Here is a 22,216-nt window from a genome sequence, read left to right as displayed (position 1 = left end):
CTAACATTTAACCCATTCCTTCCAAAGCACTCTGTAAATGTGTTACAGTAATTGTGAGTAGGTAAACCTGTGCTCACATGGGGCTCACGGTCTTGATATACTAATGCCCTTACCCCACCTCTCTTCTTCAGTTCTACATTATCATCAGGATCTGGGAATACTGTTTTCTGGGGGCACGAATCCTGTATTTCCATCCCATCCATAGACTTTCATACTTGTATGCCTTGCACTCATATGCGTGGTTTGGAGAAATTGGATAGGGAACGTATTTCCTCCCCTCTCTCATTATAACTCAGAGCTATCCAGTGAAGCTGAATGTTGGAAGATTCAGGAGAAGCAAAAGAAAGTACTTTTTTTGCACAGAACATAATTAAACTATGAAATGCAGTGGGACCAAGCTGGTGGTAGAAAAGTGACATGTGGCAGATTGAACAATTATTTTTGTATTATTTATTAAGAAGTAATTAATAAACATAGTACATCTCAAACTATTGGGAAGGTGAGGGTAAAGCAGTTTACTTGCCAGTTCTTTCCCTTCCAAACTTGAATATGCTAAAAAGATGATTATTTGTTTAAGGGAGCTTGACAACTATTGACACAATTTTCCAGAGCATGTATCCACATAGAAGCTTCCCACACTCCAAGCTTGGCTCTGTAGCTCACACCCAGCAGCATGGAAAGTGTCTTTAGAAAAGTACTTTTCTAACCTTGGTATCATTGAAACTGGAAAACAATTCTCAGGTGTTCAGAGAACAGTAGAAATACATATGTGCACACACACATTGGACTTCATAGTGCTTTGCGCAGGTTACTGTGTTCACCTTTGTAGGGAAGCCCAGTTTTGACCTATTGTTTCCTGGTATTGAATGGCATATGGAGGCTGATTCATCTGAGTAATACAGAGACGAACTGCTTCTGTGTTAAGCTACAGACTCTTAATATGCAGTGCTTTGCAGGGAAGTCATTCTCTACAGGTACTGCATGCTGAAAGGCTGGTCCATTTAAATTTTGCATCACTCTGAGATTAGTGTATAAAAATCATTGCTTCTCACATGGCTGGATGGCATAGGCATCAAGAATGTGAGCAACAGACCTTTCAAGAGACCTTTCAGTGCATTTGGAGATAAATTCTTATAGCATAAGCTTCATGTTTGCTAAAAGTAGGTCACTAAGATACTGCAGTTGTAACAGATAATGAAGAATACTTTGCATACCAAGCAGTGAATGTTAAGTTTTTAAAATCCCCTCTTAATTAAGTGGAAGAAATCAGTCAAAACATTGCTCCAACCAAGGTGTGTGTGTATGTGTGTCCATTTTCCCCATACTCTTAACATGCTGTGTTCAAAGAGCTTAAAATCCAAGTGATCTATATAATATGATCCACGAACCAGTGTGATTCATTGGTTAGAAGACTAGGCTTGGATCCTGAGAGATTTGGGTTCTGCTACTGAGAAAAGGCTTTTCTGCTGTTTGTGTAATTTCTCATGAAGCTGTGTTTGGTAATGAGTGACATACCACCTCAGGATTCCTTGAATTGGTGGGTATTCCTCTGATACACCAGGAAATAGCTTGGCTTATTTTGGGTTAATCAAAGTCAAATAGGACCCTTTTGTTGAAGGATCAGCAGAATCCCATCCCTCACCCAAGCCGTAGCTGCTAGTAGACATGATTGGGAAGAGGGCTGGAAACATATAAGTGGGAGGGAAATTGAGTTCTTCTCTGGCTTCTAAGAGAAGGATTAAAATCCAAGGTAGGGAAGAACTCAACAGTCAATACTCATATTGTATTTGTGACAAACACTATGAGTAACTGAGGTTTGTATTCTGAGCTTACCAATTATAACATTCACAGATATCTTTAGTTGCGGTAGCAAGATGCTGCTGCTATGTTAATGCCCAGAGCTCCTTTTTCACACAACCCAGACATCTGATCTAGCTTCATTTCTAGGAGAAGCCATTAATTTATGTGTCACCTTTACATTTAAACTGGTTAGCTGCCCTCATTGTGAAGAACTTGGGAACTAATGGGGCCAAATTGAGACTTAAGGGGCGGATGTGTAGAACATATTTTAGTGCATGATGCAATATGGCTTCGAGACTGTTGGACCATAAATTCTTTACTCTACTCACTTTGTTTATCCCCTTCATTGGCTCTGTGATGCTATACTTTATTGAATCACAGGGTGTTGGGGGTAAGAATTTCATTGTAACCAGTGCCAGAACCCATTGATCCCTTGCTCCCCAAAGAATAGCAAGGCAAATCCAACTGGTTAACTGGCCTCTGAAATGTCTTCCAGTATGGGCATTTTGACAGATTTTCAGGTATAAGATCTCTCACAGTGCTCCTGGACTGAGCTTTGAACTTGGAGGCCCAGGTCTCTGCAGTGGCCAGAAGTGCTTTTGCCCAGCTAAGACTGGTGCGCCAGCTGTGCCCGTTCCTGGAGATGCCTGATTTGACTACAGTGATGCATGCCTTAGTTACATCCGATTACTGTAACGTGCTCTATGTGGGGCTGCCTTTGAAGACTGTTCGGAAACTTAAACTGGTACAAAGAGCTGCAGCCAGAGTGCTAACTGGGGCTGGTTACAGGGACCATACAACCCCCTTGTTACGACAGCTCCACTGGCTGCCAGTTTGTTTCCGGTCACAATTCAAAGTGGTGGTTTTGACCTATAAAGCTCTATACGGCTTAGGTCCAGGCTATTTGTCAGACCGTATCTCCCCATATGAGCCTGTCTGGGCATTGAGATCCTCAGGAGAGGCCCTTCTCTCAGTCCCAACACCTTTGCAAGCGTGATTGGTGGGGACGCGAGATAGGGCCTTCTCGGTGGCTGCCCCCAGGTTCTGGAACTCTCTTCCTAGGGAAGCACGAATGGCCCCTTCCTTGCTATCCTTCCGTCGGCAGGCAAAGACTTTTTTATTCTGACAGGCTTTTGGACTAGAAGATGTTTAAGATAGGGCCTCATAAGGTCTGTTGTATTGTTCTATGGTCCTATTCTTAATGTTTTAAATTGTCTTAATATCTTAAGTGTATGTTTCATGGTTTTAATGTCGCGAATAGTTTAATTCTATTTTAATTGTATATTTTTATATTTTTTTTACCTATGTGTAGTTTTTATTTGTAAGCCGCCCTGAGTTCCAGTTTTGGAAAAAGGGCGGGGTAAAAATAAATATTCATTCATTCATTCATTCTCTAGTCCTGAGTTGTAAAATCAAACCCCATCAATTGCTGCTGCTTAGTTATTTAGGATGTCATCTTTGCATATCTTCTACTGAGAGGGAAATTAATGCATCTATTTTATTCCCAACCTGACTGAACAGGAGAGAGAAGATTTGCTTGTGATTGTCTCTTACATGTGCAGTGTTTAGTTTTAGTGTATGATGATATTGCAGAACATACATACATGCTTGTGTACAAAGTTGCGGTCAAACCAGTGAACCATCTAGCTGACTTGACAGCAGCTCTCCGGGGTTTCTGACAAGGGAGTCTTTCCCAATCCTAATTGGAGAAGTTGGGCATTGAACCTTGGGACTGTCTGCATGCAAAGCAGGAGCTCTGCCACTGAGCTATGTTCCTTCCCTCTTTTGGCAAATATTGTTGACAAGATGTTGCTGTTAACACTCATGATGGAATATAATGAAGGAAGCTTTCTAGATATCTTAAAAATATCTCATTTGTTACTTGCACAGACCAATATCTCTATTAGTTACTTGTGGCCTAAAAGAAAACAATCTCTCTCTAGATATAGATATATACACACACTCTTTTTAGGCTTCTCTGCCGAATCACCTAGAATCAAGTCTTTCTCATCACAGGTGAGTGGCTGTTTACAGGGTAAAAATCAAGAGGTTTGACTTGTCCATGGAAGGCAATAACAGATGCTTCTGGCTGTCCACCAGCTTTAGGAGGTGGACTACTGTGTTTTAGACCAGTGGGAAATGCTGTATACTAGTGTGTATTCAAGAGAAGATCCATGTATGACTAAAACTGCTTTTCAGCATAACTTAATAATAAGAGTGTGACTAAAGAGCCTACTAATATCATTAAGAATTAATATAATAATAATCATTTGAATCATGAATGACAAATTTTGCATTGCTTCCATTTGCCATGATTTGGGGCATTGTTAATAGAGTGCAATTGATTGTTTGATTCAGTTGTACCCTTAAAAACATTGGAGAAAGACAGTGAAAGGAACTGGGAATTAATCAGTCTTCCAATAAGCTGCAGTGCAGGCTACACCCTTGGTATCCAACTTCAGCAAGCTGTTGGAGCTCTACCGTGTAGAGTCAGCACTGCAGCAGAATTGTTTTTTCTTTATACTTACAAGTCCACCCCCTGATTGGTTTATGGGAACTTTGAAATGACAGGCTGAGAGGCACCTGTAGGATGTCATCCCTTTTCAGGATTGTGTAAAATTGCAAGCATCTAACTTGAAAATGTCAAAAATAACTCCCGCCTCACACCTAATTGCTAAGTGCCAGTAAATGCCTCTCTCTGATTTGTTCACCTCCTGGGTTTTTTAGTTTATATTTCATAGCATGAGAGTTGGAACGTTTTTAACATTATTAGAAACTGTAATCACTCCTATAAATTGTTATAAACATTTTGTTAAGAAAGAGTAATTGCATGCATATAATAAGAAAAAAAGCAAAGTCCTGTTTACTTTAGAGGATATTTCAAAATGAGATGTATATATTAACTTTTGAAGCCTTTTGATCTGCCCAGGGAGAAAGTGTGAAAACTGGACGCCTCCCTACCTAAACTGGACATGGTAAATTTTTAAAGGCAGCTTTTATCTAAACAATTGCATTGAAAAGAACAGTGTGGATATTCATGGGCAATGCTTAATGAGGGGGGGAAGGTTGGAGGAAATGAGAGAATATTAATTTGGTGTTTTTCTCTTTTTTTGGAAGAATGGAGCCAAATTTCCTTGAATATTGATTTTTGTGACAAAATGTGCGTGTTTGATGAGATCTTTCATGAAACAATAAAGCAAACTAAACAAAAGTGTTTCTCTGCTTTTCATCCAAGTTCTGGATATGCATCACAATTCAAGACAGAGCTCTCAAATCTTAGAAGGAGCTGTGCAATCCCTGAACTTGTTTAATCAAGCCCGGGGAAGCTCCCCAACTCAAGTTAATTAAGCCTTAAAATCAGTTCCAGTCTGGCTTGGTAGCAGTCTCCATGCCTACAGTAACATGAGCTGAGGGAAAGGCTTATAGACGCACAGGTCAGACGATGACATCTCAGCTTAAAAAGCTCGGTATGATGAGAGCCTTGTTTGCGTGCATGTGTGCACATAAACACACACTTCCTTTCTTCCTTTGTAGCGTGAAGCAATAGCAATTAAATCAGGAAGTCTTTAGCTAACCATAGTTTCCTGGTTTGGACAAAAGAGGAAATTATGGTCAACTGGGAACTTTCTGGTTTGAATGCTATTGTTGCAAAGGGTGAAAGGAAATACATAGGCATTTTTCAGCTGAATGTAGCTATAGAATATATGAAAGGACTGTGTCTGTTAGCTCAATTGGGTAGCTTCCCTGGCTTGGTAAAGCAGGCCTAGCTGTCTTGCTCACAACGGAGCCTCCTTGAGCTATACCTTGTAGTTTGGCTCAGGGACTGAACAGTTCCCTTGAGTTTATTTGCCAAGGGGGGCGGGGATTGCACATTTCCTTGTAATGTTTAGGATGTTTTTGAAATTTTGAGTGGGCGTGATTTCCAACAATAGCAAACATGGAATAAAAATTAAAAAGAATGTTTTCTGCTCAGTTCAACTTTTTAGAATTTTTGTCTGGTAATGTAGAGCATAATTCAGCCAAATTTAAGTACATGCATGGGGTTTGGTATGTGTATGTAGAGCTGTATGTTTAGAACTTTTCCTGTTTGGGCTGAATTTGATAATCGGGAACATGGAGATTAGAGTCAAGAAGATTAGAATAAGCACACTGTTCCATATAATTTTCGGGCAAGTCTTACTCTGTGTTAGCTTAGTTTGAAGTTGCCATTTTGTTATTGAGATTCAGACTATAGACAAATAAGAGCTATGTATGTACATGCAAGATAAGGGATTCTTCTTCCCTGCCTGTCTCGTTTATGCCTTTGATTGTGAAAGGACTAATAGCAGTGATAGGTTCATGTTGGGCTTTCTATCCCTGTTTAAAATTCTTTGCAGCTTTGCAAGAACCCAGGATTAGCTGATTTCTTCTTTTACTGGCACTATGGAAAGAGAGTCAGGGCTTGGCTCTGTGCCACCAGGCAAGTTGAGCTTTGAAGCTCTGCAATAACATCAGTTTCAGATCACATTTAATGACTGGTTTGGAAATGATACATGTGAGGATATTTTGCATGTTATAGTAGTATAAAATGTACTTGAGTGGGCTATTTAGCTCCTAAGCAGTGCTCCTCTCAGCATGATTCTGTAGCCCTGTATTTTTAAAGGGGGCAACTCTGCATAAGTTGTCACTTCTGATTAAAAGGGGAATGAAGCTTACGCTACCGTTACATTTTGTCTTTCTTAATTTAGGGGTGTGGTCAAAAAAGGCTTTTTTGATGGCCTTTTGAGAATGTATGGTGCAAAATATTTCTTTAAATAACAGGTAGGAAGTATAGGTTTTTGATCTTCAAGAAAAACTGGTTGAGACTAATTCAGAGACTTGTAGGAACTTTGGCCCTTTTACTTAATTAGTTCAGCATCTGGGCATATAAAAACTGCATAATTTTGTAGTATAACGCTCAAAGTACTTGTAAATATACAATAAAAGTTAAAGTAAAAATTACACTAGCTCAAATATAACATATACCATTATTCATATTACCAACTGGAATGATTAGCTGTAAAACAATGACTGGCTATTGGTCACTGAAACTATGTGGTGGAAAACAGCACTAGTTATGGGTTCAAAAACCCATATTTCCTTATTTTTATACAATGTGTAATGGGCCCATCCCTATATAGGCTTAAAATGTGCTTATTATTGCTGTAATAGTCATATTGCTGTAATAGTCATATTGCTGACATAGTCTGCTTATTTTATAGTATGCATATTCTAGATTGCAAAAAGTTCTTGTAAAAGAGCTTCTCTGTCCTGCCCTTCCTGTGTAAAGCAATGAGTCTCTGAGAGTTTAGTGACAGAGTGCAGGGAAATGGCATGTCTGGGAAGATAGTCCCCCAAATCCTGTTGCTGGGTTTAACTTTTAAACCAGGGATGGGAAACCTGTGACAATCCAGCTGTCATCAGCTCTAGTCAACATGGCAGATGTTGGGGTTCCATCCGTTCTCTGGAATACCCTGCCATGTGCTGTTTGTGAGGCAGAAACAGTGGCATGTTTGACACACCTTCTGAAGACCCATTTATTTAAGCAGGCTTTCCCTGGCTCCTAAGATTAATCACACTGCTGTAGTGGTTAAGGTGTTGGACTGTGATCTGGGAGACCAGGGTTTGAATCCCCACATAGCCATGAAGCTCACTGGATGACCTTGGGCCAGTCACTGCGTCTCAGCCTCATGAAAACCCTATTCATAGGGTCGCCATAAGTCAGAATCGACCTGAAGGCATTTACATTTTAACAATGTTTTACTGATGGATTCTCTGTTTTTACCGACATATTTCTTTGTATAATGTTGTATGTATATTCTTTTTTTATGATATTATGGTATTTTATGTAAACCGCTTAGGGATTTTGCATATTAAGTGGTATATAAATATTATTAATGAATAATGATGAATAACCAGATGTTCAGAGAGAATCGTTAACACTGATAACATTTTAAGCACTGCCAACACCATTTAAGTTATTCTGTTTATTGGTAGGTCTGAGAGAGACATTGCCACCAGGGTGTACATCTGGTAAAGTTGACTAGTTAAGCCAACTAGTTGCTGATAAAAGGATTAGCTGGTCACACTTGTTGTCTCTAGCAGATGGCACAGAGAGATGGCATGGAGAGATGCAGCTGATAAGGCCATGGGGAAATGCCCCTCTCTGATAAGAAAGTGTATGAAAAGCCAAGCCACTTTAGGCTCAGGAGGTGGGTCAAAAAATATCTGCAGTAATTATTTCATCTATGTTATCTGATGGGTGTGATGTGTTCCATATACTTTGTAACTTCGGCTCTGTAACAAGACCTAGAGTTCTAACTCAGTCCTTTCATCTATTGTAACCTAATTAAGTAAGTTGTACTTTCAAGGTCTTATAGTTTGATATTGAATGAGTATATACAGCAACTTCTTCCTTTCTGATTTGTATTCTTATTTTCTGTTTCTGCTGTGATGGCTAAGGCCATGTAGAATGGATTTTAATAGTTGTAGTGTGCAAGTTATGAATAAATAGCACATATTAGAAGAATATTCTGCTGTCTGAAGCTTGACTCCCGGTTAGAAAATTTCTGGTGCCTACCAAGACCCAAGAATCCATGGATGGGGTCTGCTGTCTATAATCTGCCTACTTTTGATTATTGCTTTTGGAAACCTGTGAACTTAACAGGTGGGATCCCCTTCGCTGGATGTCTTCAAGCAGAGGCTGGACAGCTATCTGCGGGAGATGCTCTAGCTGTGGATTTCCTGCTGTGAGCAAGGGGTTGGACTCGATGGCCTACAAGGCCCCTTCCAACTCTATGATTCTATGATTCTATGAACATATGACTCTGAGTAGATACAGGTAAAGGGAGAAGGCAAGAACCCTCGACCCTGTGCGTTCACAGGGAAAAGGGCTGGCCGTACTGGTATCACTGTCTCATGGCATTTGTTGTGTTTATCATCACAACAACCCTGATGTTAAGCTGATGGACAGTAACTACATTCACCCACAATACAAAGCCTAAAATCCTGGTTTAATAAGCAAGGATATGCATGAACTGCATGTGGGAGCACAGAGCTCCTTTGCAGCCTCTTTGCTCCTCCCTTTGTGCAAACAGCTAAACAAGCCAAGATTCAGCACTTAATCATAGGTTTCTTTTACATGTGAAAGTCACTCACCAGAGCTTTGGTCAATGACTTCAAAACAAGCCAGAATGTTAAATCATGGTTTGAAACTGACTTACTGTTCTGTCCAATCTGGAAGCTGTTGACCATAGTTTTCGGCCTCACAAATAACAGGAAGCTAATTAGTAAATCCTGGCTTGTTCAGCCACACATGTGAATGGAGGAGCAAAGAGGCTGCATTCTGGGGCATGCCACTCATGCATATCCTAGCTAGCATTGTGTGCATGTATGTGTAAGTAGTATACAAACCCTATCCTTCAGTAGTTTTCTGTTGACTATTTTTTCTTCTCATAACCAGCCCCACCTGTCTCAAGGATTTTCTCAGACTGCTGCAATAGGCCCTTGCTGATGACTAGTAAAAGAAGCATTTGGAATTTAACTTTTGCTGAGTATCTACATTTTAAAACACTTTAAATTTCGTTTGGCATATTGTTTAAGAGCTTTGACACAAAAACATTTCCAATACAGGTTTTTTAGCATGGGGTCCTTTGGGGGCTATCTGTGTGTGGCCTTCCAAATCAGTCAACTTTACCAAGATATCTAGGATGATGCTGATGATGTTGTTGTCACTTTTCCTCATATAAGTGACCCAGAGCGACTTATATTAAAACGTTTACATTAAAACATTTTTACAACATGTTGACCTTTTTCATTTCCTCCTGCCGTGACAGCATGGCAAAATAATGTTTTATTTCACAGTTTGTTATTTCAGAATCAACTATGGATGAGGAGGAAACACAACCTAAGCAAAACAGTTTGCTTTGTCTTTATTAATCATGAGAGAAAATGCAGAGGGTTCCCAACAGAATGGCTGGTATAAACTTCTTTGCCATGTAGAGAATTAGCCTGGAGACAACAGAACCTGGTTAAAGGAGAGGTCTAGGAGCCTTGCCTTCACTAATCTCTTTTGTGGTATGATAACATACTTGTGTCAGTTGCAGCCCTCTGTACATGAAAGCTCCAAGTGCTTGCTGAGCTTGTGCCATTATGCCAAATACTTTGGTAAACTGGCTGTGCCCTTGAAAGTGTGTTTTCCTTACTAATCTAAACAGGCTGATCTGATTTATTATTCTGTTTCCTTTGAGAAACTGAAGGCCCCTTGAAATTTCTGATGTCTCAGCTTTATTTACATCCTGCTCATACGTTTTTTGTTTGGTGTCCCTGAGGCAGGAGAGCAATATGACAGCTTTGTAATGTGTGGACTTTGTGTGGAAATACCTTATCATTGACCCCAAATGTGCACTTTATTTTCCTGTTGTTGTTTTTTAAGTAAGATACTGAATGAAGCACGACACAGTGACATTCCCTACTTGATTTGGTATGTGGGAGGCCTGCCATAGCTGAACTAGCAAGACCTAATCAAAAGCCTACTACTCATAAAGCACATGCCAGATGTATCTTTCTGTAAACAAGGTATAGGTTCTGTTAGCTCTTGACAAGGGCTGTCTGCATTGAGGCAGATGGCTGCAGCTCTAACCTTAGGCTTTTGATCGTGTAAACTGGAGGAGCCTGCAAGGGTCCTAATGAAAGAGAATGAAACTACTGTGGCCAAAACTGTAATACCTTTTCTATGTCATTCCATCAAATTTGAAAATATAAGCTGGGTTTTGTGGAAGATTTCCAAGGAAATACTGTGCTCTATGTGACTCAAAAGTTACTCCTTGGTTTGCTCATGCCTATAATGGCTTATCAATTAGTACATCCTACTCAACATTAATCCTGAATTTCAGGATGCTGAACACATACCTCTGTTGAAAGGGATAGGTTATCAGTTGTCATTGTTTTATTAGTTTTTGTGATCCTGACCAAAAAAGTTCAATAATTGGGCTTCAGATACAAACTTTGCCTACTTTTTCTTTGTTCACTAAACTTCACTGTAGAATGGCAGTTTGAAGGCAGAAATTCTATTGATGTTTTAGATGAATTAGATGGGTGCTGGGTATGGATTAGATGGGTGCTGTTACTGTGGAATCAGAAGCCAGTAAGGGAAAAGCACAGACATGAGTGGCTGTGGCTTGTACTACCAGCCAGCCATGGTTCTCCCCCCCCCGGCCTCAACCATTAATTTGTTTAGATCTTATCTCTGGTTAAGGTGCTGGACTACAACCTGGGAGACCAGGGTTTGAATCCCCACATAGCCATGAAGCTCACTGGGTGACCTTGGGCCAGTCACTGCCTCTCAGCCTCATGAAAACCCTATTCATAGGGTCGCCATAAGTCGGAATCGACTTGAAGGCAGTACATTTACTTACTTTTATTTTTATTTTATTTATTTATTTTATTCAGCTTATATCCCGCCCGACTAGCAAACAGCTCTCTGGGCGGTGAACATAGAAACATGTACAATAATAAAATTACAGGATCAATATAACCAATATATAAAAATACACCATCTAAAATAAAATTACAACATTTACTTAAATTAACTAAGATTAAAATGCCTCAGAGAAGAGAAAGGTTTTAACCTGGCGCCGAAAAGATAATAGTGTTGGCGCCAGGCATACCTCCTCGGGGAGACTATTCCACAATTCGGGGGCCGCCACTGAGAAGGCCCTAGATCTTGTTACTACCCTCCGGGCCTCCCTATGGGTTGGGACCCGGAGGAGGGCCTTCGTAGAAGACTGTAGTGTACGAGCCGGTTCGTATCGGGAGAGGCGTTCCTGCAGGTATCGTGGTCCCGCGCCGTGTAAGGCTTTATAGGTTAGTACCAACACTTTGAATCTGGCCCGGTAGCATATTGGAAGCCAGTGCAGGCGAGCCAGAACAGGTGTTATATGCTCAGACCACTTAGTTCTTGTTAGCAGTCTGGCCACCGTATTTTGCACTAGCTGTAGCTTCCGAACCGTCTTCAGAGGTAGCCCTACGTAGAGCGCGTTGCAGTAGTCCAAACGTGAGGTTACCAGAGCATGAACCACTGATGTAAGGTCCTCCTTACTCAGATAGGGACGTAGCTGGGCTACCAACCGAAGTTGGTAGAACGCATTCCGGGCCACCGAGGCTACATGGGCCTCGAGCGATAGGGAAGAGTCTAAAACGACTCCCAGACTACGAACCTGCTCCTTTAGGGGGAGTGTAACCCCGTCCAGGACAGGGTATGTATCCACCATCTGACCAGAGAAACCATCCGCCAGCAGCATCTCAGTCTTATCAGGATTGAGTCTCAGTTTGTTAGTTCTCATCCAGTCCATTGTCGCGGCCAGGCAACGGTTCAGCACATCGACAGCCTCACCTGAAGAAGATGAGAAGGAGAAGTAGAGCTGCATGTCATCAGCATACTGATGACAACGCACTCCAAAACTCCGGATGACCGCACCCAACGGCTTCATATAGATGTTAAAAAGCATGGGAGACAAGACCAAACCCTGCGGGACCCCACATTGGAGAACCCACGGGGTCGAGCAATGTTCCCCAAGTATTATCTTCTGGAGACGGCCCGCCAAGTAGGAGCGGAACCACTGCCAAGCAGTGCCTCCAACACCCAACTCCGCAAGCCTCTCCAGAAGGATACCATGGTCGATGGTATCAAAAGCCGCTGAGAGATCAAGGAGAATCAACAGAGTTACACTCCCTCTGTCTCTCTCCCGACATAGGTCATCAAACAGGGCGACCAAGGCCATCTCAGTGCCAAAACCGGGTCTGAAACCCGACTGAAATGGGTCTAGATAATCGGTTTCATCCAATAGCGCCTGGAGCTGGTCAGCAACCACTCGTTCCAAGATCTTGCCCAAGAATGGAACATTCGCCACTGGTCTATACCTGTTAAAGTCCTCTGGGTCCAAGGAAGGTTTTTTCAGGAGTGGTCTCACCGCCGCTTCTTTCAGACAGCCAGGGACCACTCCCTCTCGCAAAGAGGCATTTATCACTTCCTTGGCCCAACCAGCTGTTCCATCCTTGCTAGTTTTTATAAGCCAAGAGGGGCAAGGATCAAGTACCGAAGTGGTTGCACGTACCTGTCCAAGCACCTTGTCCACGTCCTCGAACTGAACCGAACCGAACTTATCTCTTCTTCCTCTCTGAATCTGGCCATCACTTTTTAAAAAACATATTTTCCCCTCAAGAAATGTTTATAAATATAGTAAAAAACGTAAGACACAAAATGATATGATGAAATATACACGCACATTTAAAAATTAAAATGCACTATTTATACTGGTCATCACTGTACACACAAAAGTACTTTATAGCATTTCAAGGTCAACTAGATAGGAAGGAAAGTTAAGTAGAGAGATCAGAGACTATTACGCATTAATGCAGAGTAGATACATACTATAATGTACAGGAACGCTTTCCTGTGGTAAAAGGGACAGGCTATCAGTTGTCATTTTTTATGTCCCCTGCGCAGGAATGGCGTCAAATTTATGTTTTGTAAAGCAGTTAGTGCACAACTGGTATAAGGTACACATTAAAAAGCAGAAGTAATGCTGTGATTGTTATATTTAGTGTATAGTGAGAAATCAATATCTATATTGTAATGCAATTAGTTATGTGGCAAAGATGGTGAAGCACCTGGCTGCAATCTGTAAAGCTGCCCTAATATCTTTTTTTTTTAAAGAAAGGTCTGGGCAGGTAGAAGGGCCTCTAACAAAGCTGTTTTGATTCTACAAAGAGGGAAGGCTTCTACAAAGAGCAGGCAGAAGGACCTTGAAGGAAGCAGGGGTCTTTCAAAGGTGGAAGAAGAAGCCTGAGAAGGCAGCAGGCAAAAGGAAGCTGTTGGGGGGGCAGCAAGGGGGAGCTAGAAATAGGGCTTGCTTTGTCTGTGTTAAGCCCCATAATCTGTTTTCAGGCTTTAGTCCTGGAGAATATGAAATGAGACTAGATGAAAGTGACCCTGAGAAAGTTTAGAATGCTTCTTTTTCACTTCTGAGTGAGGGAAGACCAGAGAGAAAGGGGGGGGGGGAGAGAGAGAGAGAGATGAAATTCACATTGATTTGAAACAACTTGCCAAATCTTTGGCTGAAGGCCATACCTTAATTTGGAAGCATATGTTCACTGGTTGGGGTACACTGGTGTCTGGACTGAATAGGTTAAACTGTTGGGATTGGAGGGAAGAGTTGCGATAAGTAATCTATTGCTCCCTTCCCAACAAACTCTGAATGGAGCTGTTTTATCTAGACATTGCTTTCTTGACTCATTCCCCAGAGCTTCTTCCTTTCTCTGGGGAACCCCAGCTACCATACATCATCATTCTATGAGTTCAGTTTTATTTAGTGCTTTGTCCATGCTCCCTCAGTGTTGTGGTGTCACCCTAGATGTCTCCTCCTCTCGCTTCCCCCCTTCCCATTCTGTAGGAAAACTTGTCATTGTGGCAGTTAAAATGCATAAACTCGACACTGTGACAGTCCAAACTACTGCATAATCACTAGTGCTGCAAATGCTCCTTCCTGCTATGCTGTAGCGTATTTTAACAACGAGGATCACATCCCTGCCATAGAGGCTTTGGGTAACCTGTCATTATATATTTAATTGATGTGATTTACTTTTTAATCTCTTCTTTTATCTGCAGGTTTTGCATGCAGAAGAGTGTGAGACTGGTACCAGGAGTCACACTGGATTTAATAGAGAAGTAAGCATGATTTTTGAGACCTTAACAACATTCTTACTTGCCTGACTTTACTTTTTCTTAGCTATAACTTTAGTAGCCCAATTTATTTAGCTACAAATTCTCAGTTTTCTTGGAGTGCACGCATCCCCTGTGGCTAGTGCGTCAGAGCAACATCACAAGAACAAAGGCTGTTTTTGTAGTCAGAGGGCAGTCCAGAGGTCAGACATATGCTCAGTTCTTTTCTGAAAGGAGCAGGGACAGAAGCCAAAGCAGAGTTGGGTATCCTGAGACAAAGTAAAATATAGAGGAAGAGATAAACCTGATACACACGGTTGTGTTTTTCTGCTGCAAGGCGACATTTGTGGTCATCATGTGGTGGCCTGTGTGCAGCCTGGTCTTGACCTTATGAGGCAGGAATCACAGCACAGCTATTGGGACGATCCCTACCCCACTCGGCAGCCATTCCCATTATTCCTTTTAGAGGTCTTTTTGTCTCATGTCAAACTTGTTTAACCTTCCTGGATCAGGAGAATATGACTGAGGAGGATGCCCTTCTTTTATTGGTATTTGCCCTCAGGAAGGGCACACTCTGTTAAACATGCCAGTGGGTTTTATCCAGTTCATGTTGGGAGGCTCTTCGATCTGTTAGCAGATCAGGCACCAAGGCAATTTTTAGTGATTTCCTTTCCCCCCTGCAGCCCTCTACCACCACCTCCCATGCTGTTCTGAAGGGTCCCACAACCAGATTGAGGAGTGCAGGGGGAGGGGGAGGAATTGGTACAACACGTTAATCATATTTGCAGGAGTGTTTCTTAGTGTTATGGTAGCAGAAGGCTAAATTATTTATTTATTTAGCAGCAGTACTGTGCTGAGTAATCAGGCTTTAATGTTTAAGCTATTACCAAGTGACCACATCATTTATGAATGTGGTACCTTCCTTTGGTGAGTGACTAGGTGTCCTTCCAACTTTGCATCTGCTGGATCCAAAGCCAAATGAATCCCCCAAGGAACCTAGTCCTTGGAGCCCCCCCCAGTTGCATAAGCCTAGAGTTAATAGCAAGCAACAACAGTAAAACCCACCCCAACCTTCTGCCCTGGCCAGTGTGAGTGGCAAGACTTAAGATACATTGGTTAGTCCTCCTTTCCACTCCACTGCTCCTTGATCAGGATTAGGATTGCCCTGTTGACTGCCTCTGCCTTGTCAAATATACACAGATTGAAAAATGTTTACTCCAGCTTGCAACTTATAATTGCTTGTCTTTTCATGTCATTACTGCATAATGTAACTCAATATAACATTAAAAACTGTATCTTGCAAAGCTGCTATTTGTTGGAGGCTTAAACATTTTTATTAAAAGTTCATAGAGGGGTAAGAAAACTGAATATTACCATTTTTGTGTTCATATTATTCACAAATATAGAACTTTAAGGGGTGCGTGCTAACATCAGGGAATCTATACAAGGGGATATGTAATATCATGAAAAGTAAATGTTTCTGCTTGCCAAGCTAGAAGGAAGTTTGCACCATATGTTCTTAGGCAATAGTTTGAAATAAATTGATTTTGGTGGGGGAAGTGATGTTGCATTGTCCCCCTCCCTATCTTTTTTAGCATATGTAAAACAGCCATCCGTAAAAGTAGGGATCTGAAAAGTTTTAAGTAGTGAGATGGTGCAATGTTAGTGCTTTATGAACGCTTGGATTGGGAAGAGCTGATATTGCTGACACTCAAGCATGCCTGCAGCTGAATATGCATTGATAGAACTCTGCCCTTTATCCAGCACTGGAGTAGCATGGCATTCCTGGTTGCCTAATGAAGTGCATTGGCACAGATCGTGATGTAGGTTGCATAGCTGCAGCATGGCAGAAAGAAAGTTTTCACTGTGCTTGCTTAAGTGATTACTTTTTTTAGCCGCTGCAATCATTCTCTTATCATTAACATTCCTTCTGCATCTTGGGTATCTGCCAAAGATTTATGAAAATACAAAAACCTATTATTTTGTATTGTTATTAGCACTCTTTTGACCTGTGTAAACTTTTCATCCAAGTCACACATTATAATAAGGACAAATACTTTCCCAGTTCAGGGCAAGCTTAAAAAACAAAATATAGTTCAGTTTATGCAACTTCATCTTAGATATCGAAAGGTTAAACTGAAACCATCCACAGTGTGCATTTTGCCATGTTCCTATAGAAGGGAAACATGGATGCGTCATTGCTCCGACCTTATTTGCTATTTTTATTGCCATAATTCTACACCTTGTTGAGGGGAAACTTCCCACTGGTGTGGAAATCACATATCGAACAGATGGAAAGTTTTTTAATCTCAGTAGGCTGAAAGCAAAAAGTAAGATAATTACAACCTCTGTCATAGAACTTCAATATGCCAATGATAACGTAGTCTCCTCGCATTCAGAGGACGATCTTCAAACTATCCTAAATGTCTTTGCAGAAGCATATGAAAAGCTTGGCCTCTCACTTAACATCAAAAAAAACCAAAGTGCTTCATCAGCAAGTGCAAACCAATCCCTCTGTAGCACCATCAATCCAGCTTAATGGTGCGACACTGGAGAATGTCGATCACTTTTCTTATCTTGGCAGCCATCTCTCTGTAAAAGCTGACATTGACGCTAGAATTCAGCATCGTCTGAGCTCTGTGAGTGCCGCATTCCCCCGAATAAAGCGTAGAGTGTTCGAGGGTTGGGATATTCGCAGGGAGACCAAAATGCTTATTTACAAAGCCATTGTACTACCGACCTTACTGTACGCCTGTGAAACATGGACCATCTATAAACACCACTCCCAACTTCTTGAAAGATTCCACCAACGCTGCCTCCGGAAAATTCTGCAAATTACTTGGGAAGATAGGCAGACTAATGTTAGCGTATTGGAAGAAGCAAAGACCACCAGTGTTGAAACAATGATCCTCCAACATCAACTTTGCTGGACCAGCCATGTTGTTCGAATGCCTGATCACCGTCTTCCAAAGCAGCTACTTTACTCCCAACTTAAGGATGGAAAACGGAATATCGGTGGACAGCAAAAGAGGTTTAAAGATGTTCTCAGAGCTAATCTAAAAAAAATGTAACATTAGCATCGAGAACTGGGAAGCCTTGGCCCATGAGTGTCCCAATTAGAGGTTGGCCATTATCAAAGGCGCTATGGACTTTGAAGAAGCACGAGTACAGGGTGAAAGGGACAAACGAGCTAAGCGGAAGGGACGTCAAGCAAATCCTCATCATGACCATCTTCCATCTGGAAACCTATGTCCTTACTGTGGGAGGCTGTGTGGATCCAGAATTGGCCTCCACAGTCACTTACGGACCCTCTGTTAAAGACCTTGCCTTGGAAGACAATCTTACTCGGCTACGAGTGATTGCCAATGAAATGAAGAAGGTTTTAGTGCAGACAGATGTTGGCACCTTTGATGCATGTAAACCTAGTTAGTGATTTCACACCTTTTCTCCTTACAGTGTTGTTTTGTATCAAAATACAATTGAGTGGGAGCAGTTAATAAGAGATCATTTGATTTCCAAGGTATCTCCCTCAGAAGCATTCCTTGTCAAGCAAGATCACTTGGAACAGCCATCTGTGGACTCATTTATGTTTCTGATGTGCCTGTTCACAAGCAATTAGTATCTCTCTCCCCCCCATCACCACCATCAAGACAAAAACTGTGGAGCAAAGAAACCCTAAATGCATTATAATTGTAATGGATTGGAGTGCAGGTGCATGGGCATAAGTGAAATACTTTGCCAAGAAATCCTGAGATACCACGTTGTTCTATTCCTCTTTTAGTTCTTTTTAAACTTTTTTTATTGCAAAAAGAAAAAATTGCAGAATTTGGCAACTAGTGCAGAATACTGCAGTTATTACAGAATTTCTGCAAAAAATAGCTGTGACTGCAAAGCATTTATTTATTTATTTATTTATTTATTTATTTATTTATTTATTTATTTATTTATTTATTTATTTATGATATTTCTATACCGCCCAATAGCCGTAGCTCTCTGGGCGGTGCACAACATAAAAACATCCAATATACAAGTAAAAACATATATCAACAACTTAAAAATAATATACCAAAAAGACCAAGTCGTAGCAGTTTTCCAAGACTCAGTAGCTTCATGGCAGATAGCTTGCTAGAAATAGCAGGTATTTCTAAAGAGCTATCCAAACTTTCCTAGAAATTTTCTGCTACAGAGATTGTTTTTTTTTCTGGTTTTCTGTTGTTTTCTCTCACAGCACCCAGCTCTGTCCTGTCATTATGTCCACTCAATTAAAATTCTGCAACAAAGTAATATAATTAAACAAGCATGTTCTAGTTGTAGAATTTAGTTTCTTGCATCATGTGATCTTGTGTTCTTTTTAAAATTGTGACATTAAAATGTTTGGTTAAAGATTTATACTTTATATTATTGTTATATTATTTTATTTATATTATATAATATATTATGTACATATATAAAGTTTATATAGAGTATATAATATATTATATTATTATATATTATGTTATTATTTGAGCAGCTGAAAAGATTACTGTACATGTGGACATCACCAAATGGTCAATACAGAAATCAAATCGATTATATAATTGGAAGCAGAAGATGGAGAAGTTCCATACTTTCTGCAAAAACAAGACCAGGAGCAGACTGTGGTACATACAGATCATGAACTGGTCATATCGAAAATCAGAGTAAAGCTAAAGAAGAACAACAAAGCAATCATAATGCCAAAATACAATTTAAATAACATCCCAGAAGAATTTAAAGATCAAATAAGGAACAGGTTTGAGGCTTTAAACCTAGCTGATAGAGAACCAGAAGAACTATGGATTGAAGTCAGAGACATTATCAGGGAAGAATGCAAAAAGACAATACCTCTTGTTAAAAAGAGAGAAAAACCTCAATGGATGACTGAAGAAACTCTTAAAATGGTTGAAGAGAGAAGGAAAGCAAAAACAAAAGGAGACAGAAACACGGTCAGAACCCTAAATGCAGTAATACAGCAACTAGTACGTAGGGACAAAGAGAACTATTACAATAGTTTTTGTATAAAAATAGAAGAGGACAACAAAAAGGGAAGAACAAGAGCCCTGTTCCAAAAGATGAGAGAAATGAAAGGGAAATTTAAACCAAGAGTAGGGATGTTGAATAATCAACAGGAGAACACACTGACTGATCGAGATGATTTAAAAGGAAGATTGAAGCAATACACTGAAGAATTCTATAAAAGAGATGCCAGGATGACAGATTAATTCACTGGGGAACCGTATGAGGAAGAACCCGCAATTTTAGAATGCGAGGTGAAAGCTGCTCTTAAAATACTTGGAAGAAACAAATCACCAGGAACAGATAGCATACCGATAGAGTTGCTACAAGCTACTGAGACTGAATCTGTCCACATTTTGACAAAAATCTGTCAAGAAATATGGAAAACTAAACAATGGCCCACAGACTGGAAGCATTCAATATATATCCCAATTCCAAAGAAATGGGATCCCAGGGAATGCAGTAGCTATCGAACTCTTGCCTTAATATCCCTTGCAAGTAAAGTAATGATCAAGATTCTACAACAAAGGCTCTTACCATATATGGAGCGAGAAATGCCAGACGTCCAAGCTGGATTTAGAAAAGGAAGAGGTACCAGAGATCATATCACAAACATACATTGGATAATGGAAAGGAGCAAGGAATTTCAGAAGAAAATCACCCTGTGCTTTATAGATTACAGCAAAGCCTTTGACTGTGTAGATCATGAAAAACTATGGAATGCTTTAAAATAAATGGGGGTGTCACAGCATCTGACTGTCCTGATGCGCAACCTATACTCTGGACAAGAGACTACTGTAAGGACAGAATATGGAGAAACCGATTGCTTCCCCGTCGGAAAGGGTGTGAGACAGGGGTGTATTTTATCACCCTATTTGTTTAATCTATACGCAGAACATATCATATGGAAAGCGGGATTGGACCAAGATGAAGGAGGTGTGAAAATGGGAGGGAGAAATATCAATAATTTAAGATATGCAGACGATACCATACTGCTAGCAGAAACCAGTAATGATTTGAAATGAATGCTGATGAAAGTTAAAGAGGAAAGCACAAAAGCAGGACTACAGCTGAATGTCAAAAAGACTAAAGTAAACAACAGAAAATTTATGTAATTTTACAGTTGACAATGAGGACATTGAACTTGTCAAGGATTATCAATATCTTGCTGCAGTCACTAAGCAAAATGGAGACAATAGTCAAGAAATCAGAAGAAGGCTAGGACTAGGGAGAGCTACTGCGAGAGAACTAGAAAAGGTCCTCAAATGCAAAGATGTATCACTGAACACTAAAGTCAGGATCATTCAGACCATGGTATTCCCAATCTCTATGTATGGATGTGAAAGTTGGACAGTGAAAAAAGCTGATAAGAGAAAAATCAACTCATTTGAACTGTGGTATTAGAGGAGAGCTTTGCAGATATCATGGACTGCAAAAAAGACAGATAATTGGGTGTTAGAACAAATTAAACCAGAACTATCACTAGAAGTTAAAATGATGAAACTGATGTTATCCTTCTTTGGACACATAATGAGAAGATACGATTCACTAGAAAAGATCATAATGCTGGAAAAACAGAAAGGAGTAGAAAAAGGGGAAGACCAAATGAGTTGGATTGGTTCCATAAAGGAAGCCACAGACCTGAACTTACAAGATCTGAACAGGGTGGTTTACAACAATGCTATTGGAGGCTGCTGATTCATAGGATCGCTATAAGTCGTAATCAACTTGAAGGTACATAAAACTCTCTCTCTCTCTCTCTCTCTCTCTCTCTTATTCCTGGTTTTGTAGTTAAGAGGATTTTATAGAGCCTCAGCAGTTGGCAGGCCCTTTTTTTTTTGTTTTCTCATTGTTATTAGCAATAGACCCAGTGTGGAGTAGTGGTTAGAGTGTTGGACTAGGACATAAGAAATCATTGATCAGATCCCCACTCATTTAAGAGGTTTACTGGGTGATCTTGGGCCAATTACTATATTTCAGCCTAGCCTTCCTCACAGGGTTCTTGTGACTGTAAAATTGGAAGGATTATGCCTCTTTGAGCTTCTTCAAGGAAAAGTGGGATATAAATGTAATAATATTTTTTAACAACAAATGTGAACAAACTTCACTCTCCTGTGCACTCTCCTGTGTTTCACTTCAGCCCTATAATCCACCAATTGAGTTAGTCACAAATTAGCTGATTAGTGGGGTGACATTTGTGTTCATAATTACATGCTGTGTCTTAGACCCATACATAGTGATGCTTGTAATTCCAGGGCATGGAATACAAACTGCAATAAGTTACAGGCTTTGATTTCATGGCTTGGGACTGAAAGTACTACTTGCTTCCACATGTGACTGCCAATATACTAAGAACTTCAGTGGAGGCACTTCTTTCAGTGCCCCACCATCTAAGCTGTGTTGGGTGGCTACAAGGTGATGGGCCTGCTCAGTGGTGATATCCTAACTGTGCAATGCTCTTCCCAGAGAGGCTTGACTGGCACCTACTTTGATGTCAATTCAGTACCAAAGACTTTATTTTCCTATGTGTTTTAATCCTCTGTACATTGCTTTCATGAGTTTCTGTGTGTGTTTTTATTTCTGCTTAATTTTTAAACTGCTATTATTGTAGTGTGTAAATTATTTTGTTTTAATTTGTTTATT

General features: G+C 40.4%; 1 protein-coding gene across 5 annotated transcripts in view; it reads left to right on the top strand.

Annotated features, from left to right (window-relative positions):
- The window catches only part of RPTOR (regulatory associated protein of MTOR complex 1), a 502,533-nt gene that overhangs the window by 236,799 nt on the left and 243,518 nt on the right, over window positions 1-22,216 (top strand). For all 5 annotated transcript variants that reach the window (XM_061615781.1, XM_061615780.1, XM_061615782.1 and 2 more), the window contains one exon: window positions 14,486-14,545. In XM_061615781.1, coding sequence (XP_061471765.1) covers window positions 14,486-14,545 — 60 coding nt within the window. The remainder of the gene's footprint in view (window positions 1-14,485; window positions 14,546-22,216) is intronic.

Source organism: Rhineura floridana, chromosome 3 (genome assembly GCF_030035675.1).
Source record: "Rhineura floridana isolate rRhiFlo1 chromosome 3, rRhiFlo1.hap2, whole genome shotgun sequence".
Taxonomy (NCBI): Eukaryota; Metazoa; Chordata; class Lepidosauria; order Squamata; family Rhineuridae; genus Rhineura; species Rhineura floridana.
Note: the sequence above shows the minus strand (reverse complement) of the source record. Positions and strands in the feature narration are given on the sequence as shown.